The 26,342-nt window shown below is 48.8% G+C and overlaps 1 protein-coding gene across 1 annotated transcript in view; it reads right to left on the reverse strand.

Annotated features, from left to right (window-relative positions):
- Positions 1-19,192: 19,192 nt before the first annotated feature.
- Positions 19,193-26,342, reverse strand: part of LOC135898319 (uncharacterized) — a 31,114-nt gene continuing 23,964 nt past the window's right edge. Inside the window, exons 8-9 of the mRNA XM_065427204.2 lie at positions 23,210-23,471; positions 19,193-21,200 (exon numbers count right to left, since the gene is read on the reverse strand). Coding sequence (XP_065283276.1) covers positions 20,488-21,200; positions 23,210-23,471 — 975 coding nt within the window. The 3' untranslated portion in view covers positions 19,193-20,487. The remainder of the gene's footprint in view (positions 21,201-23,209; positions 23,472-26,342) is intronic.

The following is a 26,342-nucleotide window of genomic DNA, read 5'->3' on the forward strand; positions in this document are numbered from 1 at the left end:
GAACCTGTCTTGTATTGCCATTACCCTCGGCAAGAACCTGTTCAATTAGTTACTGAGGTTACTCTCGTAGTGTATTTCAACAACCGCGAAGAAATGCTCGAAAATAATATATATATATATATATATATATATATATATATATATATATATATTACAACATAATAAGTACGGTGACATTAAGATAGCAGAATTGTGCCGTCACTCAGTGTTGTAGGAAACACATGCACGCAATGTAAAAAGAAAAGTAACCATTTTGCCCTAAAGGCGAAACATTGATTGCGATAGCAAATAGTTAAACAGCTATAGGAAGTAAGGTCCGTAGTTTTAGCAACCATACAAACAGCTGTCAACATTCGCTTACCAACTAAAAATAGCAAGCATGGTGTCAAACACGCACAGGCGAACACGAACACACCACACTCGATGACAGCGGAGACGTGCTGTCGGTGTAGCGGCAGCAGCGGCGAGCGATTCGCCTTTCGTGCTGCCTCTCGATTTGATGCGAACTAGGTGCATGACAACACAGCCCACACGAAGCCATCAGCTATCTCGGGTTACCTTCTTTCCAACTAGGGTGCGCACGGCCGCGCTGAGCCAAGCGGTGCACATCCGCGGCCGGAGAGGAATGGGAAAAGCGCCGTTAACCTGCTCCCTCCCCTCCCCCTTCGTAGCACGCGCACATGTCTCCGCCCTCCTCCCTTGCGTGCGCGAAATCAAGCCGCCATCTTTCCCGCTCGCCCTCACACGCTTTATCTCGCGCCTAAATGCCTAAAGCACAGGGCGCGCGGCTGCGACCGTATCGCATGTGGACCTTACACGAAACCTCACGGCGACGCCAACGCCCGCGGCAGTGCGTCTGGAACGTCCACATTCATTGCTATCGCAAGAAAAATATTACTGCAACTGTTTGGCAAGACCGCATATCGTGAGGGGAAAGAGCGAAAACAAGTTGGAAGCACTGAGCTGGCAAGAAAAATTTTAATGGAATGATACTTTAAGGTATATACACAGGCTTTCGAAGCTATCAAGGAAAAACAGATCCTCTTGCTGAATATGTAGCCGCGTTGGTCTAGCATAGAGGACAATATCGCATGCAAAGGTGGAGAGTGCGTAAGCGAAAAGTTTAACGCTTTATTCAAAAAGAACTTGCGAAAACTGCACTGAGGTGTCCTCGTATATTGTGCCGCTTAAGTACAGTAGAAAAGTTCGTTCACATGTCTAAATCATCATCATTATCATCAGCCTGGTTACGCCCCCTGCACGGCAAAGGCCTCTCCCATACTTCTCCAACTACCCCGGTCATGTATTAATTGTGGCCATGTTGTTCCTGCAAACGTCTTAATGTCATCCGCCCACCTAAATTTCTGCCGCCCCTTGCTACGCTTCCCTTCCCTTGGAATCCAGTCCGTAACCCTTAATGACCACCGGTTATCTTCCCTCCTCATTACATGTCCGGCCCATGCCCATTTCTTTTTCTTGATTTCAACTAAGATGTCATTTACCCGCGTTTGTTCCCTCACCCAATCTGCTCTTTTCTTATCCCTTAACGTTACACCCATCATTCTTCTTTCCATAGCTCGTTGTGTCGTCCTCAATTACAGCAGAACCCTTTTCGTAAGCCTCCTGGTTTCTGCCCCATACGTGAGTACTGGTAAGACACAGCTATTATACACTGATCTCTTGAGGGATAGTGGCAACCTGCTGTTCATGTTTTGAGAATGCCTGCCAAACGCACCCAAGCCCGCTCTTATTCTTCCGGTTATTTCAGTCTCATGATGCCGATCCGTGGTCAGTACCTGCCCTAAGTAGATGTATTCCCTTACCACTTGCAGTGCCTCGCTACCTATCGTAAACTGCTGTTCTCTTCCGAGACTGTTAAACATAACTTTAGTTTGCTGGAGATTAATTTTAGACCCTCCCTTCTGCTTTGCCCCTCCAGGTCAGTGAGCATTCATTGCAATTGGTCCCCTGAGTTGCTAAGCAAGGCAATATCATCAGGGAATCGCAAGTTACTAAGGTATTCTCAATTAACTTTTATCCCCAATTCATCCCACTCCAGGTCTCTGAATACCTACTGTAAACATGCTGTGAATAGCATAGGAGAGATTGTATCTCCCTGTCTGACGCCTTTCTTTATTGGGATTTTGTTGCTTCCTTTTTGGAGGACTACGGTGGCTGTGGAGCCACTATCGGTCCAGTATTTTACATCTACGCCCTGATTCCGTAATGCCTCCATGACTGCTGAGGTTTCGACTGAATCAAACGCTTTTTCGTAATCAATGAAAGCGATATATAAGGGTTGATTATATTCCGCACATTTCTATATCACCTGATTGATAGTGTGAATGTCGTCTATTGTTGAGTAGCCTTTACGGAATCCTGCCTGGTCCTTTGGTTGACAGAAGGCTAAGCTGTTCCTGATTCTATTTGCAATTACCTTAGTAAATACTTTGTGGGAAACGGACAGTAAGCTGATCGGTCTATAATTTTTCAAGTCTTTGGCGTCCCCTTTCTTATGGATTAGGATTATGTTAGCGTTCTTCCAAGATTCCGGTACGTTCGAGATCATGAGGCATTGTGTATACAGGTTGGCCAGTTTTTCTAGAACAATGTGCTCATCATCCTTCAACAAATCTGCTGTTACCTTATCCTCCCCAGCTGCCTTCCGCCTTTGCATAGCTCCCAAAGCGTTCTTTACTTCTTCCGGCGTTACTTGTGGGATTTAAAGTTCCTCTAGACTATTCTCTCTCACATTATCGTCGTGGGTGTTACTGGTACTGTATAAATATCTACAGAGCTCCTAAGCCACTTGAACTATCTCATCCATAATAGTAACGATATTGCCTGCTTTGTCTCTTAACGCATACCTCTGATTGTTGCCTATTCCTTCTCAAGTCTAGGCTAATTCGAGTTCTTGCCATCCTATGGTCACTGCAGCGCACCTTGCCGAGCATGTCTACATATTGTATGATGCCAGAGTATGAAGTCCATTTCATTTCTAGTCTCACCGTTCGGGCTCCTCCACGTCCACTTTCGGCTAACCCGCTTGCGGAAAAAGGTATTCATTATCCGCATATTATTCTGTTCTGCAAACTCTACTAATTACTCTCCCCTGCTATTCCTAGAGCCTATGCCATATTCCCCCGCTGACTTGTCTCCAGCCTGCTTCTTGCCTACCCTGGTATTGAAGTCACCCATGAGTATAGTGTATTTTGTTTTCACTTTACCCATCGCCGATTCCACGTCTTCATAAAAGCTTTCGACTTCCTGGTCATCATGACTGGATATAGGGGCGTAGACCTTTACTACCTTCAATTTGTACCTCTTATTAAGTTTCACAACAAGACGTGCCACCCTCTCGTTAATGCTATAGAAATCCTGTATGTTACCAGCTATATCCTTATTAATCAGGAATCGGACTCCTAGTTCTCGTCTCTCCGCTAAGCCCCGGTAGCACTGTACGTGCCCGCTTTTTAGCACTGTATATGCTTCTTTTGTCCTCCTAACCTGACAGATCCCTATTATATCCCATTTACTATCCTCTAATTCCTCCAATAACACTGCTATACTCGCCTCACTACATAACGTTCTAACGTTAAACGTTGCCAGGTTCAGTTTCCAATGGTGCCCTGTCCGGAGCCAGGGATTCTTAGCACCCTCTGCGGCGTGACAGATCTGACCGCCGCCGTGGTCAGTTGCTTCGCGGCTGCTGGGGACTGAGGGCCGGGGTTTGATTGTTGTATTCATATAGGAGGTTGTGGCCAAGTACTGCACCAGGGTGGCCAATCCTGCTCTGGTGAGACAGTGCGCTACGGGTTCTGGTCACCGGGATCAGGCCGCGCTCCAGGCCTGTTTGTGCAATTTTCTCAACACACGGTTTTTTGTTTTTTTTTTTCGTTGGAGAATTGCGCGGCACCGGGATTCCAACCACGGTCCTCTTGTGCGCGAGGCGGATACTCTACCACCCCCGGAGGAGTTGTATGCCTCATTTAACCTACAGTGGTGCCTTATTTGATCAGTCAAGATGGACCAATCTGAGCTCGGTTATACAGCACGGATGGCACTCAACTAGAGAACCTGGTGTTTCTGACATGCACATGTGTGGCCATACATAAAGAGGAAATTCTTTTTTAGGAGGGTCCCCGCACAGTGATAAACTAAAAGAAAATACATATTAGAAAGGGGGGAAAAAAGGAAGAGAACAGGTGATTTTAACTCGTGACCCTTGGATGTTGCCCGGAAAGATAGTTCAGTCGTTGGTCCGTCAAGCCCCAGGTTACTTTGAAGCGCCATAGCTCCTGTCCAGAGCCTCATACTTACGTGGAGACTGATGTTGTCCGCGATGGTCGATTGGTTGGAAAGCATACTTTCCTGGAAAAATGGCCACCCATGGATAAGAGCGAACTCGAGCGGCTTTAGAGACTAGGGGTGCTATGCAGGATGCGTCGAGTTTCTCGTTCACCCGAGTTTTGCCCGAGTTTGCTCGACGGCAGTCAGTGAACGGAGATAGCGCGGAACAGGCCGAAGGTGCAGGCAAAAAAATATGTAGACAAGAAGTCGCGTATGACAACATGAGCGCACCCTGCGCGGCACGCTGCTTCCACGTTTCAAGCGCAGAAGGCTGCACAACGAAACGCGCCAGCGCCGCGTATTGTTATCAACGGATTATCGCAACTTAGCGATACCGTGACTGCCCCGCTGTCTGTCAGCACACTTGCCGTGAGCCGTTTGCCACGCCTTTCCCGGGCGCGTCAAGGGCGTGCCTCATCTTTCGGGTGCTATCTATCTATCCTCCATCGAATGCGAACGGGGTACATGCGGCGCATTCTTGCACCTACACTTTCACTCAAACGAATACGTTAAAATACGACAAATAAAATAACGCACATTTTTATTTCTTTAGGTATCTGTTTTTCGTTTTCAATGCTAGAAATTTGTGATGACAAACGGAGATCGAGCAAATTATTAAATTTTGCACTTCTTGCCGTGAGTGGCGACAGGGAGGCGAAAGCTTAGAAGCGGTACATTGAAGCGGGTCGCACGCACGAGGGCGTTCATACGGTGATAAGTCACCTAGGGGCGCTGCAGTGCTATTCTCAATAAAGTCGGTCATGATCCATGGAGGGTCATGGCCACTCTTTCTCTATTAGGAGAATAGAAACGCAGCGCCGCGGTACGGCTGTTCATCGCAGGCGCTTCACTAGGCTTTACGGCCCCCGCTTTACCGACTAAAAACGACACAACAGCTGTCGCTGTAAAATGGCGGTATGTTATTTTAGAGTGCGTAGTGACGCAGTTCAGTGAAAATGTACCAGTTTATCTTTGTGCGCGAAGCCTCTGCGATACATTGCGAAACGTACGTGCTTCCCCAGCGACAGAATTCATCGCTTGTCATCGCTTGCCAGGTGAAGGCGCCTCTGAGCGCATGTACGCAGTATATGAGTGTGTTGTGCAGTCGAAGGTGCTTGCGGATTACCTCTGCTGGAGCCAGCAGCGATCGCAGATGGATATCGTAACGACACCGCAGCACTCGCATTTTGGCAGGTGAGGGCTCTTGTGTGCATTTATGAAATCAGATTTCGAACGGAGAGAGGTGTTGGAACTGTTGAGTGCGCAGTGCTTGTGATGAAGAAATGCCATTGCACTGGGCCTAGAAGAGCGAGCGATTCTCGGACGCTGATCGTGTTCACGACGTTGTGGCTCCGTTTCATCACCGATGACAGAGCAGCCATCTGAAACGACTGCTGCAATAAACACTTCTCAGCATCGTCGTCCCCCTCGACGCCTCGACGCCTTGCAAGCACCTACAGTGACGTGCCGATAATTATTTACTGTGCGCTACGCGCCGCAATGCAGGCAGTGAAACCGTGTTGTGCGGCCATCTCAGCCCGAGAGGATGTATGCCAGCGACAGTCAACGCTTTGTTTTCGATAGTGGTGCTCAGTACATCACCGATGACAGTGCGTTGTGCGTGTTTTATGTCGGCGGTCAAGATTGTTGATGCCTCTCAGCTCGACACCGCGTCGCTGTTGCCGGAAGATAAGTTGGGCGTGGCCCAACTGTAGTGGGTGCGCGCGCAATAGTTACATGCCTCGCGCGGGGCGTGACCTCTGGTTTTGATTGACAGGCGAACTCGTGCTAAACTCGTACATCGCGAAACCCCCTCCGAGTTCAACTCGGGAACATGGCGGCGGCAGCAGCAGCCTGTTTCATTGCATCCAGCGGCAGCAAGCGTCAGTATGACCGTCCGGACCCGTTCACCTGCATGACCGACGGGGAGTTTCAGCGTCATTTTCGCCTGTCGAAGACATCAGTGTGCTGGCTGTGTGACGAGCTAGGCGAAGACTCTCGTCTGCGGAGACAGCGTGGCGGGCTTCATTCGCTCACCGTCGTAGAGCAAGTCATCTGTGCCCTCCGTTTCTACGGGACTGAGAGTTTTCAGGGAAGCGTCGGCGCCGAGCGTTACATCGGACGCCATCAAACTACTGTTAGCCACTGTGTCAGAGATGTGTATGACGCGCTTATCGATGCGGCAGTGCGTAAGCGGTGGCTAGCTTTCCAGAATACTGCGGCGGAGCGGACATATATAAAAGAATGCTTCCCACTTCGTGGGAACATTACGAACGTAGTCGGGTGTGTCGACGGAACGTACGTAGGAATTAAGGCGCCTTCAATGTCAGCGTTACTGTGATTAACAGACTTTTTCGCTGGTTGATCACTTTTTGTCGATTGTTCTACTTATCTGTCAAGGTGCCTTCCAAATGGCTCACTTTCTTGGGAAAGGGGTTAAGTATAAATAGATAAATGGATATCACTAATTGTGTGAAGTAACCTATGAATCCTAATCTCATAAACAACTTGGGGTTCTTCATTGGTGAAGTTACTAAGTATGCACAATGCTGAATTTTGGTCATGCGTAATCTATCGGCCGCACTATGAAACAGCGAGGCATTGCACAATTTGTTGCAGCGCGAGATGTGGATGTTGCGCCAAGCCGGTTGTGCCTATGCATTTGTGGCGAAATGAAAATGCATTGAGAATCTTAGTGTGTTGGCTTGCATGAAGAAAATACTTCAGATTGTTTGCTCTGTTCACTGTCGATGCATGTGCCAGAGGTTCAGTGCATCTTCTTTTTTTTTGGGGGGGGGCGGCGTTATTCTGGATGGATAAATTGTATATTTTCGTATCATAATGGGGCTCTAATTCTTAAGCATTAGAACAATGCACATTCGATACTCTGCAGAACTCTCTGTACGTGCAGATGTCATGAACCACCAAGGCATTATTACATATCGGGAGAAATGTGGTGCAGATGCCAATGAAAAGTGGGTCTTTAACCTACCATGATAAAAATAAAACTTGCTGAGCAAATAGACCATTTGTGCAGGTTTAGAGCAACGATTACACAAAACGTGATATGCCCAAACGAGTAAACACTTGCCGCATTGCCAAAGTAGGCTGAGCGACATGCAGCATATATTGGCATTGAACATGTCTCGTAACTGTTATTTTTATTGTAAGCCCTCGCTGTCACACCTTTCGCTCCAGCACTCCCTTTCTGAAACGTGGCACTGTCTTTCCATTGGTGTCATGATGATAATGGTAACGGCAGCAGCAAGGCTGGTTAATGCTTGCCTCTTTGATTCCTGTGAGTTTAGTGGTAAAGAATATGGCACGTTCATACATACAGCTGTGCTGCAAAATTTAACATTTGTGATTTTTCGGAGAACTAATTTGTGTTGGGAAATTTCAAAGATGTGCACCATTGTGGCCTAATAACTAGTGCATTGGTGAGGTTGAAGACGGTGTATTGGTATAGAAGGTTGAAGTTTAATTGCACAACAATTCGACGGGACACAAAGAGAAATACACACAGCAGAATGCTTTGCTGTGTGTGTTACACTTATTTGTGTGCCGTTGAATTGTTGTGCGATCCAACTTAAAATAGAGCATTGGGCTTCTTTGGTGCAGGACTGAGGAAGCGTGAGCTATTCGACAACATGCCAGTGCCTTGCCACACACTTATGGAAGTCGGAAGGTTTGCAAACAAAGCTTTGCTTTCAAATCCAACTGCTCATGTAATACAAGCGCTGATTGAAAGAACCATCACACAAAAATAATGGTGAAATTAATGGCCTGTGAAAAGTGTAATTTGTATATAGACACTGTTGACATAATAGGTGCCATACCGGTGCCATAATAGGTGCCATACCGGCCTCAAAATTGTACTGGACAGAGCAGTTTGTTTCCTAAGTGAAGCTCGACCTCCCATTACATGCTGTGCAAATAACCAAGCTCAATTTGTTTTGACGTGCTACACAACATTCAGTGTAATCTGTTTTTGATTCTAACGAAGTGCCAAGCACCACCTCTTTTTCCAGGACGTCATGGGAATATTTGGCGAGACCTTTTTCAGCCCCTCATAATGGAAGTGTGGTCAGCCAGCTTTGCTTGGATGCCTTTATAGATTTCTGCTCCTGATCATTGTGTGCTATCAAATTGCAGAAGTCTATGCAACTGGTGCAAGGCATTACGTGTTTCTATAGTCGGATACAACTTTAGGAGACTGCGGAATCTGCACTTTAAGGCAGGTGAACACAAGCCTGCACCAATGGGCACGCACTCGAGACTGATATTGTGCCGCCAGACAGACTAATATTGCTCATTGGAGAGGGACTATTTCTTTAGACGTGTAGGCAATCGGCTGCTGCGCTTTGGTCATCTGGGTGGGGCCTCTCCTGTCTTCTGAAGTTTTATCCGACTGTAAAGGATGCTGCTTTTCATACAACACAAAAGGAAAAAGTGTACAATTATTTGGCCTATGAAATGGATACATCAGAAGTGTGCTATGCAAGGGCTTAAGATGTGTGAAATATGGTACATGCAATTATAAGACAATGTTAAAGAATATGTGGTATTGAACATGCATGTAATGGCACATTTGAATCGGGGAGTGTTGCAGTCATATGCACAGTCTATAGGTGACAGCATTATTAAGCTCCTGCTGTTTCCTTTCTTCATTGTGAATTACACACACCATTCATCTTGTGGCTAATGAACACGCACTGTATTCTTGCACATAGAAAGAACAAACAGCATGATGACGTGTATGCTGCATTAGTGTATTTTTTTATTTACATGGTCCAAGAGTGGCACAGGTTGTCTTACGTTTTTGCCTATTTTGAAGGGACACAAAGTGCATGTTATAAGTCTCCTAATATGCACAGCACAATGTTTACTGCAATAATTTTATTCATGTTCTTGAATAATAAACAACATATTAAACTGAAAGCTCCTTTATAAGGTGCCTTCTGTGGGCTCGACAGGACAGCTGTGAGGTCACCGATACTACTGTTGCGGAGCAGCCCTCTGGACCTTTGCCACACTCTCAAGAGCACGTGCCTGGCGCTCGCCTACTGCCACCAGGCGGTTGAGTGGCTCCAGCAGCAGAATGTTTTGCTGCAAAAAAGTGTATTGGAATGAATCAGCCACATACAAACCATTATTTACAAAGAAAAATGCTCGTTGCACTATTAGTACTAAGTGCCCTTAAATGTGGAAGCCTCTAGTGTAGTATGCTTAGTAAAACAATGCGTTGGGACAACATTGCTTTATTTTTCAAAACTGGGGTTTTCTTTTTCAGAGCCAATTGTCATGTTGATTAGTGTGCCAGCAGCTGAGGTGGCCCTGCACCTTCACGAGTCTCTACTGTCAGCACCACAAACCTATTTTTGTTCGCTGCAAAACAAATGCCTCACCCTACAATCCCGTCTTATACGAGCTGATTGCATCCTATGCCTACAAACATCATATTCTTGTCCCATTACGCAATTTTCTACCATCCTTGGCTGTAGTTCTCTCTCCTTGACATTCATTCTGTAATGCTTATGTAATCACCTGATATGAATTGGCAACAAGTGATCGAATACGTGCATGGCCTGCCTGCCGATTCCTTTCTTTTTTAATCTCAACTAGCATATCAGTTGCCACGGTTTACTACGCCACTGTCTTCCTGCCTTAATGCTATCTGCAACAATTTTTGTTACTTCGCTTTCTACACAGTCCTTGACATCTCAAGTTTCTTTGTTAACCTCCAGGTTTATGTCCCATATTGCATAACCGGTGGAATGCAATGATTCTAGACTTTTTTCAAGGATATCGGTAACGTGGCGATCACGATTCGGTAATGCCTTCCATGTGCTGTTCAACCCATGAAATTTTTGTATAAGTTTCCTGCTTTATATCAGTACTTGCTATTGATATTTCACTTGGATAAAGATACTCTTCCATAAATTTTCTAGCTTAATGTCACTCATGAATTTCTGTTGCCTCACCAAGTTAGTGAAGGTTACCTTCATCTATTCCATATTTTCGCGGGCCCACTTGCACGTAAAAGCACGAACACTCATTGGTTCCCACTGCCTTCTTTAAACTGCTGGACATTCAGTTCGTTACTACGAAAGTGACTTAATCCGTGCACTCTTATTATGCTAAATATGAAACAGTAGAAATATACTTATCTGCAGTTTGTCGAAGTCTCCTTCACTGTGTTGGTAGCGAGATCCATCGTCGGTACCACCTCGTCGCATCGTAGCTATATAGGATGTCTACCTTTTGCCCACACTATGTAATGTTCGTGACGCTCGCAGTCACGCAGAGTGGAGGAACTCAGCGCACTTGCAGAAGCAGCACCGGACAAGTTGTTTCTTCAGCACTTCGCCGTGAACAGTAGGTGCGCGTTGCGATCTGTAAAATCGCCGAAGCTATTGGCAGTCTTACCGGGTGCACGGGAAGATTGCCCACGGAGGAACAGAACTATCCAAGAAATAGTGGCCTTCGTCGAGCCTGATCACTACGTCGCGCACTGCAAGCTCGTTGTACGGGTTTGTTTACACTGGGCCTCTCTGATGCTTAGCCGCCATGCTTGCCCGGTGAATGGATGTGATGACGCCACTACAGCGCTCCCTCGTGGTATAATGCGAAGCGTACTAAATTACAAATTAGTCTAAGACGCATTCAGTGCACATCTCGTAAGCTTCAAAATGCTTCTAAACCACGTTAAAGTAACTAATAATATTGTACTAAATGCATTTGTTTTACAACTTGCTTCTGCATGTAATGCACTCGGTGGAACGACAAACAAGTGAAAGAAGGCACGACCATGCACCGACGGTATGATCACGTGAGCCCCAGTTTGTCGACCGCCCAGAAGGCAACGCCCAAGGAACGATAGCCAGCCAGAGTGAATCTAGATAAACCAATGAAACTGGAGGCTTGTCGAAAGATAAACTGTGTCTCGGTACCATTCGTGCTTTCATCTTGGGGTGTCGCCAGAGCTCGTGAAGATCCCGAGTTTCGCCAAACTCGACGCATCCTGCATAGCACCCTAGGAAAAGCTTGAGCACGTGCTAGGCGAGCGCGGCACGCTTAGCGTGGGAAGGTAGCCCGAGTAACAATATCAAGGACTGCTGCTCACGAGGGCGAAATACCTTCGTTTAATTATAATAACCCTAATAAGACTACTTTCGAAAAGAGAACGGCCCAGAAGGCTGTACTACGAGTGCTATGACTGATAATTCTCTCTCTCTCTCTCTCTCTCTCTCTCTCTCTCTATATATATATATATATATATATATATATATATATATATATATATATATATATATATATATATATTATGGCAAAGAACTACGACACGCTGTGGACGGCACGATGAACGCGGACAAGAAGACGCAACAGCGTAGGCTTAGCCAGTCACACCAGGAACAGCGTCTAGCCCGAGCCCCACTTCAGAGGCATTGGCGATCCGGCTGCGGAGCTCTGCACGGCGCACTTCTTCTTCCTTACAATATATATATATATATATATATATATATATATATATATATATATATATATATATATATATATATATATATATATATATATATATATATTCATCTCATCTATGGGATCTAAGAGTTAAGGGAGGAGAAGAAAGAAGGAAAGTTTCTGAAGCATAATTGCAGCGCCGTGGTTTTAAAGCGCACCCGCGGTAGAGAAACGGAAGGAGATATAAGCGTGCATGGCCATGATACTCACGCGACAAACTGCCTTAAAATATTTAGAGACTTGAGAGAACGTTTCGTGAACAACCGATAACTTGGCAATCAGCACTCGAATATGACGAGATAAATTATTGAGACGTGGGAAATTCCCTTGAAGTAAGTATAGTACAGAAGGGTAGTACAGATTAAATATATCTATATAAGCCGACTCGTTGTACGAATGCTCTACTTTGTGAAGCATTCATCAAGACGGCTGGAGAGCCCTGCAGCAGCCACGGCCTGGGATCGCAAAGAAAGCTTCGCTGTACGGACATGTGGTCGTCGTATTTGAAAGCCTATAGGGATTTCTCGGAACCGCGTATCGAAGCCGGCGCCACCGCTTGAATAATGAGAGAAGCCACTCATCCAACTGTGCACATAAATGGGATGTTATAGCAGACGACAACGGTGGGAGCAAGAAATTGTCAACTCTCGAAATGTAGTATATCAACGTTAACGAAATGCTTGTGGCCGGATGTGTGCCTGGATTATGGCCTTAAGCCCGTCAGGCTTGAAAAGTCTGCGGATTGCCTATACGCGTAGTGCACTGCCTGTATAGACGCCCCCACTGACAGCCACCTAGCGGCCGCTTTGAAGAGTACGTTCGGGATGCAGAATCAAACAACAAGGCTTTGTAGCAAGTATGGCCGAAGTTCGCGGGCGCAATTCTTTCCTTTGTTCGGGTGTCAGACCGCAAATTCCGCGGCGATAGCTGCAGGAAAGGCGTGGGTTTCCATAAGAGCGGACATACAAGAGGTTAGGTTGGGTTTGTCGAACCGTTAGGTCCTGCTGCTCGAGTTGCTTTAGGCTATATTGAAAGCCGGCGTGTCGAACTCAGGCTCCCCATAACCGAGTAAAATCCAAGCTTCAGCAAAATATTTCCCGCATTTCGGCCTTCCAATTCCTGATGGGCGCAGGTTCGAGTTTGATGGAATATATTTACCACGTCTGAGATGCGCGCACTCTCAAATGCGACGCTGCTGCTCGGATCGACAAATGCTATGCCTTAACTGAACGTTGAACGAAATGCTAAATTGAAGTCCGATTGTGTTATGCGTGATGAAACAGCGGCACCATCTGTGCACGTGAGTGAGTGAAGAAACATTTATTGTAGGTCCGGCGAGGACGCGAACTCGTCGCGCACCCGGCTAGTCCCACGTCGGGACCGGCAGGTCTAGCCCACCGGCCCGGTCGCGGGCACGCTGGACAGCCAGGATTTGCTGTTCCAGAGCGGGGCTACGCAGAAGCGAGTCCCACTCCTCCTTGATGAACTTAGGGTATGTCGACCCGCACTCCCACAGCATGTGCGCTAGAGTAGAGGTCTGCCCGCAGGAGGGGCAGGCGTCGTCGCGATACACGTCCGGGTAAGCCTCGTGGAGAACGGACAGACACGGATACGTACTAGTCTGCAGAAGCCTAAGAGAAACGGCTTGCGCCCTATTCAACCTGGGGTGAGGGGGAGGAAAGACCCTTCTAGACATGTAGAAGAATTTAATAATCTCGTTATGAGTAGCGGGAGCATCCCTGTGGCCGTAGGGAGGAGGGGAGTCGGTGCTTCTTGCAGAGGAAGCGCGGTCGGTGAGGTCACGCGCAGCCTCGTGAGCAGACTCATTCAGGTTCTGGGGAGCACCCTCGACCGACCCTACGTGAGCTGGAAACCAGTGGATTGAATGATGCGTGAGAGCATATCGATTCGAGTTGCTAAGAAGACGAGCAGCTTGCTTGGCGATGCAACCCTTCTGAAAAGCCCTAACTGCCGTTTTGGAATCGCTATATATCTCGGACCCACGACCGTCTAGCAGGGCGAGGGCGATGGCGGCTTGCTCGGCGACTCCGGGGTCTGAAGTGCGAATGGAGGCGCAATTAGAAATCTTGCCGCTGGAGTCGACCACAACGATGGCAAAGGTCTTCCCATCGCTGTACTCCGCGGCGTCGACGAAGCTTGCTCTAATGTCTCGTTGCTTTATCTGTTTGAGGATGGCTGCTGCTCTGGCCTTGCGTCTGCCCTCGTTATGGACGGGATGGACGTTTCGGGGCACAGGGGCCACTTCGAACTTGTCTCGAATGCACCTAGGGATAGGGGTGCTGACCATCGGGAATCCCGCAGGGTGGTAACCCAACTCTTCGAGGATGTGTTTACCTGCCGCTGTGGTGCTCAGGCGAGTGAGTTGCGCACGTTCTTGGGCCTCGGCAATCTCCTCGGCAGTGTTATGCACCCCCAGCTTGAGGAGATCCTCGGTATGGGTCCTGATGGGTAGCCCGAGAGCCCTCTTGACCACTTTGCGGATGAGAGCGTTGAGCTTGTCTCGCTCCGCTCTGAGCCAGTTGTGCATAGAAATTGTGTACGTAAAGTGACATAGCACGAAGGCATTGATAAGCCTGAGGAGATTGTTTTCCTTCATTCCTCGGTGCCGGTTTGCTATTCTGCGAACGAGGCGGAAAGCGTTGTCCGTCTTTGCGATGATCTTGCGGAGAGCTGTTCCGTTCCCGCCGTTGAATTCGATAAACATGCCGAGGACCCGAATAACGTCGACCCTGGGTATCACCCCCCCGTCACAAGTACGAAGACTGATGCTGCTTTCGGAAACTGGCTTCCAATCTTTGGGTCTGCCTCCCTTCTCTTTCCTGTAAAGCAGAAGCTCCGACTTGGCGGGGGAGCATCGAAGTCCGGTGGGGCGGAGATACTCCTCGATCACATCGATCGCCTCCTGCATGGATTCTTCGACTCTGCCCTCGCAGCCGCCGGGGCACCATAAGGTGATGTCGTCGGCGTATATGGTGTGCTTGACGCCCTCTACGCGTGCCAACCTCTCGGAAAGACCAATCATACAGATGTTGAACAGGGTGGGTGAGATGACGGCGCCCTGAGGAGTGCCCCGCCCTCCGAGGGGCACATCGTTGGAGCGGAAGTCCCCAATGCGAAGCTTGGCCTTCCTGTCCGTTAGGAAAGAGCTGACGTAGCTATGGAATCTGTAACCGAGACCCAGGTCTGAAATGGTCTTTACGATGAAGCTGTGGAGCACGTTGTCGAAAGCTTTCTCGAGGTCCAGACCGAGCAAAGCCTTGACGTCTCTGGAACGGCCATCCACAATCTGATGCTTTATTAGCTTCATTGCATCCTGCGTCGAGAGTCCGGCGCGGAAGCCGATCATGTTGTAGGTGTAAACCTCGTTGTCTTCGAGGTACCCGTTGACCCTGTTGAGGACGACGCGCTCCATGACCTTGCCGACGCAGGAGGTTAGAGAAATCGGCCTGAGGTTCTCGATGTTCGGGGCCTTGCCGGGCTTGGGAATGAGCACCGTACAGGCCATCTTCCACTCTGCAGGAACAACGCCGCTATTCCAGCACTCGTTGATTTTGTCGGTCAGGAAGACGATCGACGTGTCCTCGAGGTTTCTCAACATTCTGTTGGTGACTCCGTCTGGACCAGGCGCAGACTTGCGGTTGAGTGCGAAGATGGCCTGTCTGACCTCGGCAACGGAGAAGTCTTCGTCGAGCTCGGGGCGTGGAGGGCCTCGGTAGTCCGGGAGTTGGGTCACTGGATCTCCATCGCGACAGACGGGCAAGTACTTCTGTACGAGTTTTGAGACGAGCTCATCAACCGTGTGAGACCTGGTGGCTTCGTGAAGGGCCCGGGCCAACGTATGCCGCTGATTTGACTTTGAACCGGTTTCGTCGAGAAGGTGCTTCAGCATACCCCAGGATTTGCCGTTGCGCATCTGTCCGTCGACGGATTCGCAGAGCTCGTCCCACTGCTGCTGGCATAGCGCCTTGCAGTGTTCATCGATGACCTTGTTGAGCTCTGAGATCTTTTTTCGGAGTCTGCGATTGAGCCTTTGGCCCTTCCATCGGCGGAGCAGGGCGTTTTTGGCCTCGATCAGGTGGGCAAGTCTGCTGTCCATCCGCTCGACGTCGAGATCGGTTTCTACTTTCTTGGTAGCCGCGGAAGCGTCGTTCCGGACGCCTTCGCACCATTCTTCGAGGGTGGCGGGTGCCCTGTCTTTGCCGGGTTCTTCGCGAATCTTGCGAAAGCGGTCCCAATCGATGAACGTGAATTCCTTGATCCTACTCCGAGACACCTTGAAGTTGGTCTCGAGAATGTAGTGGTCGCTGCCGAATTCCATGGCGGTGTTCTCCCAGCCCACGTCCTCAACGTTCCTGACGAACGCGAGGTCGGGTGTCGAGTCCCGGGTGACGGAGTTGCCGATGCGCGTAGGAAAATTCTTGTCAGTGACCAGAGTGAGGTCCATCTCGTTGGCGTCTTGCCACAGGTTGCGCCCCTTGGTAGTGTCGTAGACGTAACCCCAGATGCCGTACGGTGCATTGAAGTCACCGACGACGACTAAGGGTCGAGGGCCGGCCAAGTCGGTCGCTTTCTTGAGGATGGTCTTGAACTGCTGGCGCGAGTCCCTGGGGCTGCTGTAGATATTGAGGACGAATACGCTGTTTCTGCGGTGATTCTGCTGTGGTACGTTGAGCAGGATCTCAACCATGACGTATTCAATTCTACCACTTGCCAGCTTGAGGTCGTGGGTGAGATGAGTCAGCCTTTTATCAATCAAGGTGCAAATCCCTCGCCCCCCGGGCAGGCCCGACACGGCCCTGTAGCCCTGGAGCGAGGCGGCGGAGACTAATGTTTCCTGGAGAGCAATGATTTGAGGTTTGACAGCGAAAGACCTGAAGAACTGCTGCAGAGGGGCTTTTTTGTTAGAATACCCCCTGCAGTTCCATTGCCAAATGCGAAAACTCTCTTTGGACCTATCCATTATGGCGGAACGGATGGACTACCACCTAATGGGGCAGTTAGGGCTGTGCAAAGACTGGGGCCTCCTGTCACCGCCCTGGTTGGATATTGAAGTCTAGCTTCCTTTAGTATGGCGGGAACGGTGAGCGGTTGGACGACGGAGGCGGATGAAGCCATTCGCGCCTCAATGGCATCTATGCGATCAGTGAGAGCTCCGAGGCCCCTGTTGGGGTCTCCGAGTGCAACCTGAATTTGACGAACGTTATCGGTGAGACAACTGACGCTAGCAGTGACCTGTCTGAGGCCATCTGCCAGCCCAATGAGAGTTTGCTTAATCTCGCTGACTTCTGCGGACAACGCTCCCGATTCACCTGTTTGTTTTACTACTGCTCTGCGTTTGGTGGACGTCGCAGTACCGTCTACTGGGGCTGGGATAGGAGTCTCTGTGGCCCTGCCTGGCGCACCGTTATCCGACACATTCGAAACGAGTTTCCGAATCTCTGCCATTTCGTTAACTAGCCTCTTGATCGTGCTCTTGAGATCGTCGTTCTCTTTGCGTAAGCGAGTGACTTCCGCGTCCCTAGCTCGCTCTGGGCGTTGGTCGTTACGAGGTGCCTGAACAGCTTCTACATTGGCACCGGGCTTGGGACGTGCCAGATCGGCCCAAAGGAGGGTCGGCTGCTTCCCCAAATATGTGGAGGCGGGCTGAGGTCCAGATGCTGGCTGGGTTCTGCAACCCGGGCCGCCCCTGGAACCGGATCTGGATCTGGATCGGACTCGGGATCTTGACATCGACCTGGCCCTGGAGGCGGAGCGGCTCCTGATGTGACCCCTGGAGCGGCCACGAGACCTGGATCTCCCCCTGGACCGGGAGCGGCTGCGACCGTGTTGGCGTTCACGCGATGCTTGCCGGGCTTGATTCGCGCCTTCCATGGGCGGGAAATGTTCGGCGTTGAGGGCGCGGGAGCGTTCCCCCCGTCTGCGTCTGACGAGATATGGCGTCTGAAATCGTCGCTTGCACTCCTTGGCGGCGGTAAGGTGGTCGCCACCGCACAGCTTGCATTTGGGATCGCAGCTATGCTGGGCGTCGGGGTTTGCTTCTCCGCATCCTCTGCAGATGGCGTCGTTCGGCGAAGGGCAGACGTCGGAGCGGTGCCCGAGCCTGCCGCAGCTATAACACACGTCCATTTGCTTGCGAAATAAAGTGCACCTGACAATAGTGCCGCCGTAGGTGACAAAATTTGGCACTCGGTACCCCTCGAACAGGACCACCACGGTGCCGGTGTTCTTGATTCTTTTGGCGCCCAGCGCCGTGGGATTTCTCGGGTTTACAAGTTTTTTGTCGATCACCGCGGGCCCGTCGCTAAGGGAGACGCCTCGGATGACGCCCTTGCACGTGTAGTGGGGGGCGGCCTCGTAAGCGCTCACCTCGAAACGTTGACCGGCGACGGAGATGCCCTCGACACCGACGTAGCGTGCAGCGTTGTCCCTGTTTGGTGTGCTGATCACCATTATGTTTTGTTGAAAGTTAGGACACATTGTGTCCGTGTCTCGCGACGCCGAATCGAGCCCGGCAGCCTGCCATATGGCGTCGGCGACTGCGGTAGGTCCGCACTTGCTGATACACAGGCCTCCCCTGGGCCGCACGACGATCTTTGCCTCTTCCTTGGGCATCGGAGGCATCCTGGCTCCTCGAATTATCTTGCTTTTAATGCCCGCGAGGTCGGCGCTACGCCGAGCGTGGGAACTGGTGTTATGCTGAACGTCGGCCGCACTGGCATTGGCCGCGTTTCTCGTGCTCCTTGAAGAACGTCTGGCGGCAACGAGCTGCCACCCTGAGTCTTTAGTGAAGTCCTCAGGGGATAAAAACTCCCCTTCCACCTCACACTCCATCACAAAGTCCGTGGAAAAAGCCTCCGCCGAGAAGAGGTGGGCTAGCGATGCCTGGCCTCGCGAACCCTAACACGGTTAGGCTCAGCACACAGTCATGGCGTAGTCGAAATAAAAACGGCAAGAAATGTCACAAAAGTCCACCCACCCACAAAAGTCGGGTATCAGCGTGTTCCTCTTGACTTCACGGATCCGAAAATGTAGAAAGTTTAGGGGTACACACTCGAAAAACATACGAAAATGTTGGCAAAAAGCGGGAGCCGAGCGAACCACGTCAAATGTGGCTGAAACCCACTGCCACCTCCGCACGTGACACATGCATGATCGAGTAATGGTTTCTTTCCTGTGGACAACCTACGTGTACTCAAGTAAGGTTCGTGGGCAGTTCGGTTGCAAAGATATTGTCACGTGGTGGTGACGTTGAAGAACACAGTAGCAATACTGTGAAAGACAAAACTTTTATTCAGCCAACCTGTGTCCACAAAAACAGGCGACACTTATAGCACAACGATAGCGGCGAACACGGTCGGCGATCGTCGAAAATCTGATCAGCGGGTAAAGCGCGTCGGCTTTTATACAGCAGTCGTCGAACGTTCCAGACTAATCGTTGGGACCCACGTGCCTTCCACAAAGTTCTACACCATTCGCGTCACGCGATGAAATCAGATAACAGAAGGTTCGGCGACAACAGGCAGCCGGATAGAAGCATCGATAACTTTCCAGAAACTTCGGATACATGCAGGCGCGTCCCGCGCTGTGCGATAACATTTGTTAGGCGGCGAAACGTGGTCGCCCGATAAAGATAAGTACACGTGTCAATATGAACGATTTGAGTACACCATGTTTTTGTTACCATGCGATTTTAGCAAGCGACCCCTCTTTTACCGGTTTTAAACACGCCTCACGTCAGGAACAATTAGCATCATTGAAAACTTGAGGCAAAAACAAAAAAAAGTGGGACTCCTAATCCTCCTCCTCCGCTCCACACTCTCCATTAACCCGAATTGCCGACCGTACCACAATCAGGGCCTCAGCCATACTGGGACGCGTCGCCTATGCCTGACCAACTGGGGCCAAACTGACGATCCCGTACACAACTGAATACAATGATATCCCACCGGTGCGCATGGTCCAAGTCGTTGGCAACAACCGGGAAGTCTGCCTTCGACACCTTCGCAACCGCGAAGGTGTCAATGAGACCTGAAACCCACTGCTCACCTACCCAGTGGTACCCGATGCCTCGAGTCAAAGGGACACCACTGCGGTGATATTACGAAACTTTAAAGCTCTATACATATGTACTGGTACGAATTCATATGTATTCCCATTTTTCTTCGCAAAACATACATATAAACGAATCATTAGGTACACGCGGACCCGCATGGACACGGAGACCGAAGCAAGCAAATACAACCGTACGGAACAAGCATCTCTGGTATTCTGATTAAATGCATCGTATGGTCTGCTTGGGGTAGGCTTGAGGGAACTAAAATACGTTTATTACAAGTAGTGCTCATGGCTGGATTCGTCGTGCCAAAGCTAGTGCAAGCAGATGGAAACATTTATACAACGAAAAGGCGAGAGGAGTTCTTGCAGTTACGAAAAATTACACCATATATGGCTTCACTTAGTAGAGTAGGATAGAATAACGTTGAAAGCGTGCTGAATAATTTCACGCTGTAAACGTACGTTATGCTTGATTTGAAGAAACAACGAGAAAACAGAAAGCCAGCGGCATTAAATGCGGCTTTCTCTTCGGCTTACGTTTCAGGGTGAGCATAGAGCCGCATCGGATTCGCGACACGCGAAGGCGTCCCGAAAAGATCGTGTGCGACGAACCGCAATACCACAGACATCGCCGCTAACAATGTCTCCGCAATGAGACTGGCAAAACCTCCAGAAGAAGACTCGATCTCTAAGCACGCCGCTCGCGAGGTCCTTCCTCGGCAACGGCTGTTGGGATGCCAGAAAGGCCAAGCGAAGGGCCCATTCCGTAGAGGCGACCTTTCGCACGACTTCGTCGGAGTTTTCGTCCTCTAGAGATGTATCGACCTCGCGCCAGGGGCACCCTGAGCTGCTCTCGAGATTTTCGCGCAGGTGCGGTCTCTTTGTAAGCTGACTGCGAATCCAGACCGCCAGGAGACGGACGCCCAAGGTGGCGAAGTCGAGGGCCGGAACGGCACTGTCGCGTACGAACGCGATGTTCGACAGCCACACGGCGGGCACGAACAGTCGCCCGGTGCGACTGTCGTACGACGTCGTTCCTCGGATCTGCCACGCCGCCAGGGTGCGCGCGTCCACGTCCTCGCCCAGTGGATCGTCGCGGCCGCCAGACGACGTGCTCTCGTGTTTGGAGAGGGCGGGCAAAACGTTGTCCCTGCTGGCGCGGGCCACGTTCAGCAGGAAGCGGTCGTCGTATGGGGCAGACGCTGCGGCCAGCGACGAGACCGCGGAAGACTGGGGAAGGGCTCTCTCCGATCCTGAAATGAGAGCACGTCAGTGACGTAGCCGACGGACACAACGTTGGGTGTTTATGCGTTGGTAGATGTGCGTGTACGGGGACGCCCTGCTCCGGAAAAAAAGCGCAAACTCTTGCACTTCCGAAGAAAGTACTGATATCCGAGGCACCGCTAGTCGGCGATGCAAACGAAATGCGCATTTGCCTCGGAGTCAGGGCGATCGCTTTTCGTCAAGTTTGAACCTGACGTTACTACTAATGCAATACCGTGCGTTGGTGAGCTAATCGGTATGTAACTTATGTATGTATGTACAAATATGAGCAGAGGTGAATGCCTTCATTAATTTCACTTTAATGTACTCGAAACGGACACCTACTGCCCAGCAATAGGTTCGAAAGCAAACAGCGCTATGAACGGGACTACCGGGAAGGCCACTAGGCGGAGCGCCGACTTCCACCTGAAGGTTTATTTCGCGCGAGGTGGCTTTTCGATTTAGAAAATGAAAAGAGAGAACGAACAACATAACAACCTTGACCACTGGGCATGGATTTCTATTTTAACTTCATGATTTTTTAAATTTTTGTTTCCTGACATTACTTTGTTTCTTCTCTCTGTTTTTCACCTTTTCCAGCGTTGGAAGGTCGCTTTGCGTGAAATAAACGTTCAGTTGGCAGATGATGCTGTCTTATGCCCTTCCCGGTAGTCCCGTTCTTAACGCTCTTTGCTTTCGAACCTATTACTGGGTAGTAGGTGTCCGTTTCGAGTACATTAAAGTGAAATTAACGAATGCATTCACCTCTGCTCTGACGGTATTGAACATAACGCTGTAAGATGTTTCATTGTGCATACCTAGTAATACGTAGGAATATTCCATCCTTACTAGCTGTTTTCTAATTATGTTGATAAACGGTATGAGTAGAGGCAAAGTGTTTGAAGTACAGCTGCAATAAAGAAGGCATACGATATTGTCAGCAAGACTCAATATCTTGCAGTGGGGTTTATTATAGAATGAAAGATAAAGCACCATTTTAAATTAAGTTTTCTTGTGAAGCTTTCAAGAAAATAAATATTACCACGAAAAAAATGTAAATTTTGAGGCTGCATCGTAAGCCTATGGTTTTATCAAAGCCACTATTCACAGGAATTTAAATACTGAACACGTCAGTGCGAAAGTCCCTTGCACCACAAGAACCGAGAAAGCCAGAGTTTCCGAAAAGAATTGAAAAATAGTGTCGAACCACATATAATGACACTTTTTTTTTGTAGAATTCAATGGGAGCTAAGGCCTGCCGCATCGCATCATCTAGAAAATCGCCTGCTGAAGACCTCCTGTCTGTTGTGCAAATATGTTGCGTGCTACTAGTTACAGCGACCTTACCGTCCAGGTAGCACATGCATACAAGCGTATGCCACGGCCCGAGCCTCTTTTGTCTAGATAGCACAGGAAAAGTATGCAGAACGTTGGACTATCGTCATAGACAGTTGTACTGCAGGCTTGTTGCAACTTGTCACTTTCATCGTAACTGCTGCCATTCGTCGAAGTTTGAGAATACTCCTCATCGATAAACTCTGTGATGATGATAAATTTTATGTTTGGTGGCGCAAGAGTCGCAGATAAATTCTGTCAAATACTGCAGCGGTAGCAGGGGTAGCTGCCTACCCCTTTCGTCGCCCCGCCCACACGTCTAGCAGATCCGCAATTCGCTGGGTCCTTTCCTTCCAACACTGCCGCAAGGATTTCCTCTTCCTCACTTCTTCATCATACATTCGATCCCTTCTTTTATTCCTCTAACGTCTAAGGACACTGTTATCGAAGAAAATATAAGCAGTAAAAGAACAATGTGATCTCATATAGCTAAGTTGAACAAATGGTGTAGGGAAAGTTAGGACTTATCGCTACGGAAGAATGTCGGACAGAGCAATGTGTCTACTAATTAAGTACGGTCAAATCTTGAATGCTTCAACCGAATGCCGAAGTATGCGCTCGACTGACAGCTAAAGAAGCGCTACATGGCCAAACGCGTGCTCACCTATTACGTGGACAGTCCACTTGGCAACGTCGCTGTCGCTCACATTCAGCTCCGGCACTGGGGCGGGTCGGCTAACCATGGCCTCCTTGAGGCCTTTCACCATGTGGCCGAGGTCTTCGATGGCGCCTGTAGGGACTAGCGTCTGCGTTACCCAAGCCGTGAACGATGCGCTCGTCAGGCTTCCTGTCACGTGAAGGCACTGGCCGTGGTCCTTCAAGGTGCGTTCGAGAGTGCGTTCCAGCAGGTAGCGGTACTTCATGACCTGCTCAATCGTAAAAAAAAAAGTTATTTTTAAAGGTGCTTTGAAAAGCCTCACTAAATCGTCCACAAATATTTAACGGACTTAGTTATGTAACAGGCACTTGCTGTTACGAAGGTAGTAAATTAGACTCTTCATAACGGCCCTGTTCAACACTTCTTGTCGGCACAGCTCTTCGACTCCGGGCTTTTCTGGTTTTCGCTATAGCCCTGAATGTGCCAGGACCACCGGAAGAATTGTGGTTCTTGCAATTCTTGTCCGTTTGTGCCCGATCATGTGGCCGTTCCTTATATTTAAACAAACCTTAACATTGCACATGTCACCTATAAGACGGTAATTTCTTTCTCTGTAGGCTAAGAGCGTTACGGTTACCACACATACAGAACGATACATCCCAGAATGACTAGGGCGAAGTGCGAATAATGGATGCAGGAGATGATTGTTTGGAGTAATCAGATGTGAACAACAGGATGAGCAGATATGTGTTGCATGGGTGATGAAAATTAGGGGAACAAAGATGAGCGTCGTGAACGAATGTAAGAAGATCCGCTGAGATAGCTAGAGAGAATGTAACGAACAAACAGAGAGTCTGTGCAGGAAGACGGTGATGTTCGGTGGTTAGGGAAAGAAGAAACAGTGTTGGCCTTACAATGGGAAGGCACCATATTATATAAATGTTTTTCGCAGCGAACATCAAAAGTGATTAGGCAAGCGATATGGCCCAGTTGAAATACATATTAAAAATTGCCTTCATGCATAATAACAAAACTGGTGATCAGAAGAAGACGTGAGGTAATAATGCCTTTTCTGCTACCAGCAACGCAGTGATGCTCCTTCGCATTAAACTAAAAGTCTAACCCATTGTTATCATGCGCGTTACATTCCCGCGAGGCTAGGCTAAACTTCCAAGTCTAAATAGCCGTAGTGTTAAGCGTCCCTCCAACTTGGCAGCTCAATAAAAGGACATGCCTACCTTTGAGCAAGCCATCTGTGTTCTGAACGAAGGGACGCAATGAGCATATGCCATGACGTCCTGTTTCATGCGATTTGCATTTTTAGACTACTCAACGTACATTAGAGAGGCTGCATATCTGTCGGCCTGTTTGTATGTGTGTCGAACTGCTTTCCCGCTAACTTGCGTTACTGGGTAGTCCATGGTCCAACCGTTAGTGTATCGGGCTGCCGTGATGACGAAACCAGGTCTGAAACTAATCGTCAAGCCACGTTGGGTCACGTGGCGCTGCGTATGTACATGCTCACGAGTTGATCCGTTTCACGCCCACTCGTGTTGCTGGGAATGTGCTCATGTGGCACTCTTTCATTAACCTGGATCACACCGACGTGCACCACTGGGTAGGTGAAAGTAGGTGTGCGTCACGCCTCAATGAACTTCCTTGATTGCACACACCCAGTGATTCCGATGGCCATCCTTGATGTCCATTTTGGTCACTGGGTATGTACAGTCGACCAAAAAAGTTTACGGACCACGGGATCTCAGAAAATTCAAAATATACGAGCAGCCTTTCAAAGCAGCCATTAAAATTGTGCATCAAAATGTTGTTCGCATATGCCACAAAAGGTTGGAAATGGGAATAACAGTCTGTGTTTTGAGACTGAGGAGATATTCAGCTTTTTGTCAGACCTCTTGGTCCGTAAACTTTTTTGGTCGACTGTACAACTAGGCATGTGCAATTTGGCATGCTGTACTCTTAGATAAGCCTACTCAACACGAACTTCTGTCACTGGTTATATGCGGCTGGGTATGTGCCACGAGGTATGCGCCACTCTTCTACGAACCTTTTCGAGACCAACTTGGGTCACCAAGAATGCACCACTGCATATATGCCACTATGTATGAGCCACTTTTTAATGACAATACTTATTCGAAATTCTCTGGTGCTAGGCGGAGTCGAACCAGCGTCATAAATATTCAGACACTCTTCTCTGCAGATATGTTGACACACGCGCCCCGAGGGTGCTTCGCTGCCGCAGCGCTAGATGGCACAGCGTCTCCAGAGGGAAGCACCGTCAGAGAAGTCAGAGAAGCTCAGAGCTAGATAAGTTCTCAAAAAAAAAACCTAAGGAACAAGAAGGAAAAGAGATGACTGGCTAAAGTGCTCAAACATCTGTGCCTCAAAAGCGTGGACACGGAATGGAGGAAGAGGTCAACAAGGTTGGCAACCAAGTGCCGGGTGATTCAGAATTGTGAATGGACAAGCAGGAGTGATTAAAAAGGAAGTCGGAGAAACACAGACGGTAAATTCGATGCAAAGCATGGAAATAGGAAAGACCATAGAGATTTACAAAAACCGCACGAAAGAAATACGGAGGGGAAAATGTGTATAATAACTCAAAGGAGAGTCCCTTGCTATTTAAAGCCCGAGCTGGCTGCCTGAGGGCAAAAAAAAAAAACATATCGGAGCGAATTTACGCCCCAGGATCAGGCATGTAGTGCTTAAAAAAATTAAAAATTCCGAAAACGACTCGGCACATCTTAATGGACAGCTAAAATGTTGTGACAGGGCGTCAAATAGATGAAAACAGAAGCACGACTTGTAGACAGACTATTTACAGATATGGCCAAGGTGGTTGAACGTGCGCAACGTCGCGGTGATCGTGGACTTCGTCGTTAATTCAAGCAGGTGACTCGTAACAATACCGACCCGGCGAGACCCGTAGGGAATGTCGAACTTCCAGAAGCGTTGGGATTTAAAGAAGATGAAATAATTAACCGGTCAGTAGTCGAGATAAGTGAGGGGCGATTAGAATATTGGTGGAAGAAACGGAGGGAAGAGATTGGTAGAGCCGGAGTCATGTAGGTAATAGACGTTTTAAATGAGTTAAGATCGAGATCAGATAGGCAAAATGCTTGAT

The sequence above is a fragment of the Dermacentor albipictus genome, chromosome 10, assembly GCF_038994185.2.
Source record: "Dermacentor albipictus isolate Rhodes 1998 colony chromosome 10, USDA_Dalb.pri_finalv2, whole genome shotgun sequence".
Classification (NCBI taxonomy): Eukaryota; Metazoa; Arthropoda; class Arachnida; order Ixodida; family Ixodidae; genus Dermacentor; species Dermacentor albipictus.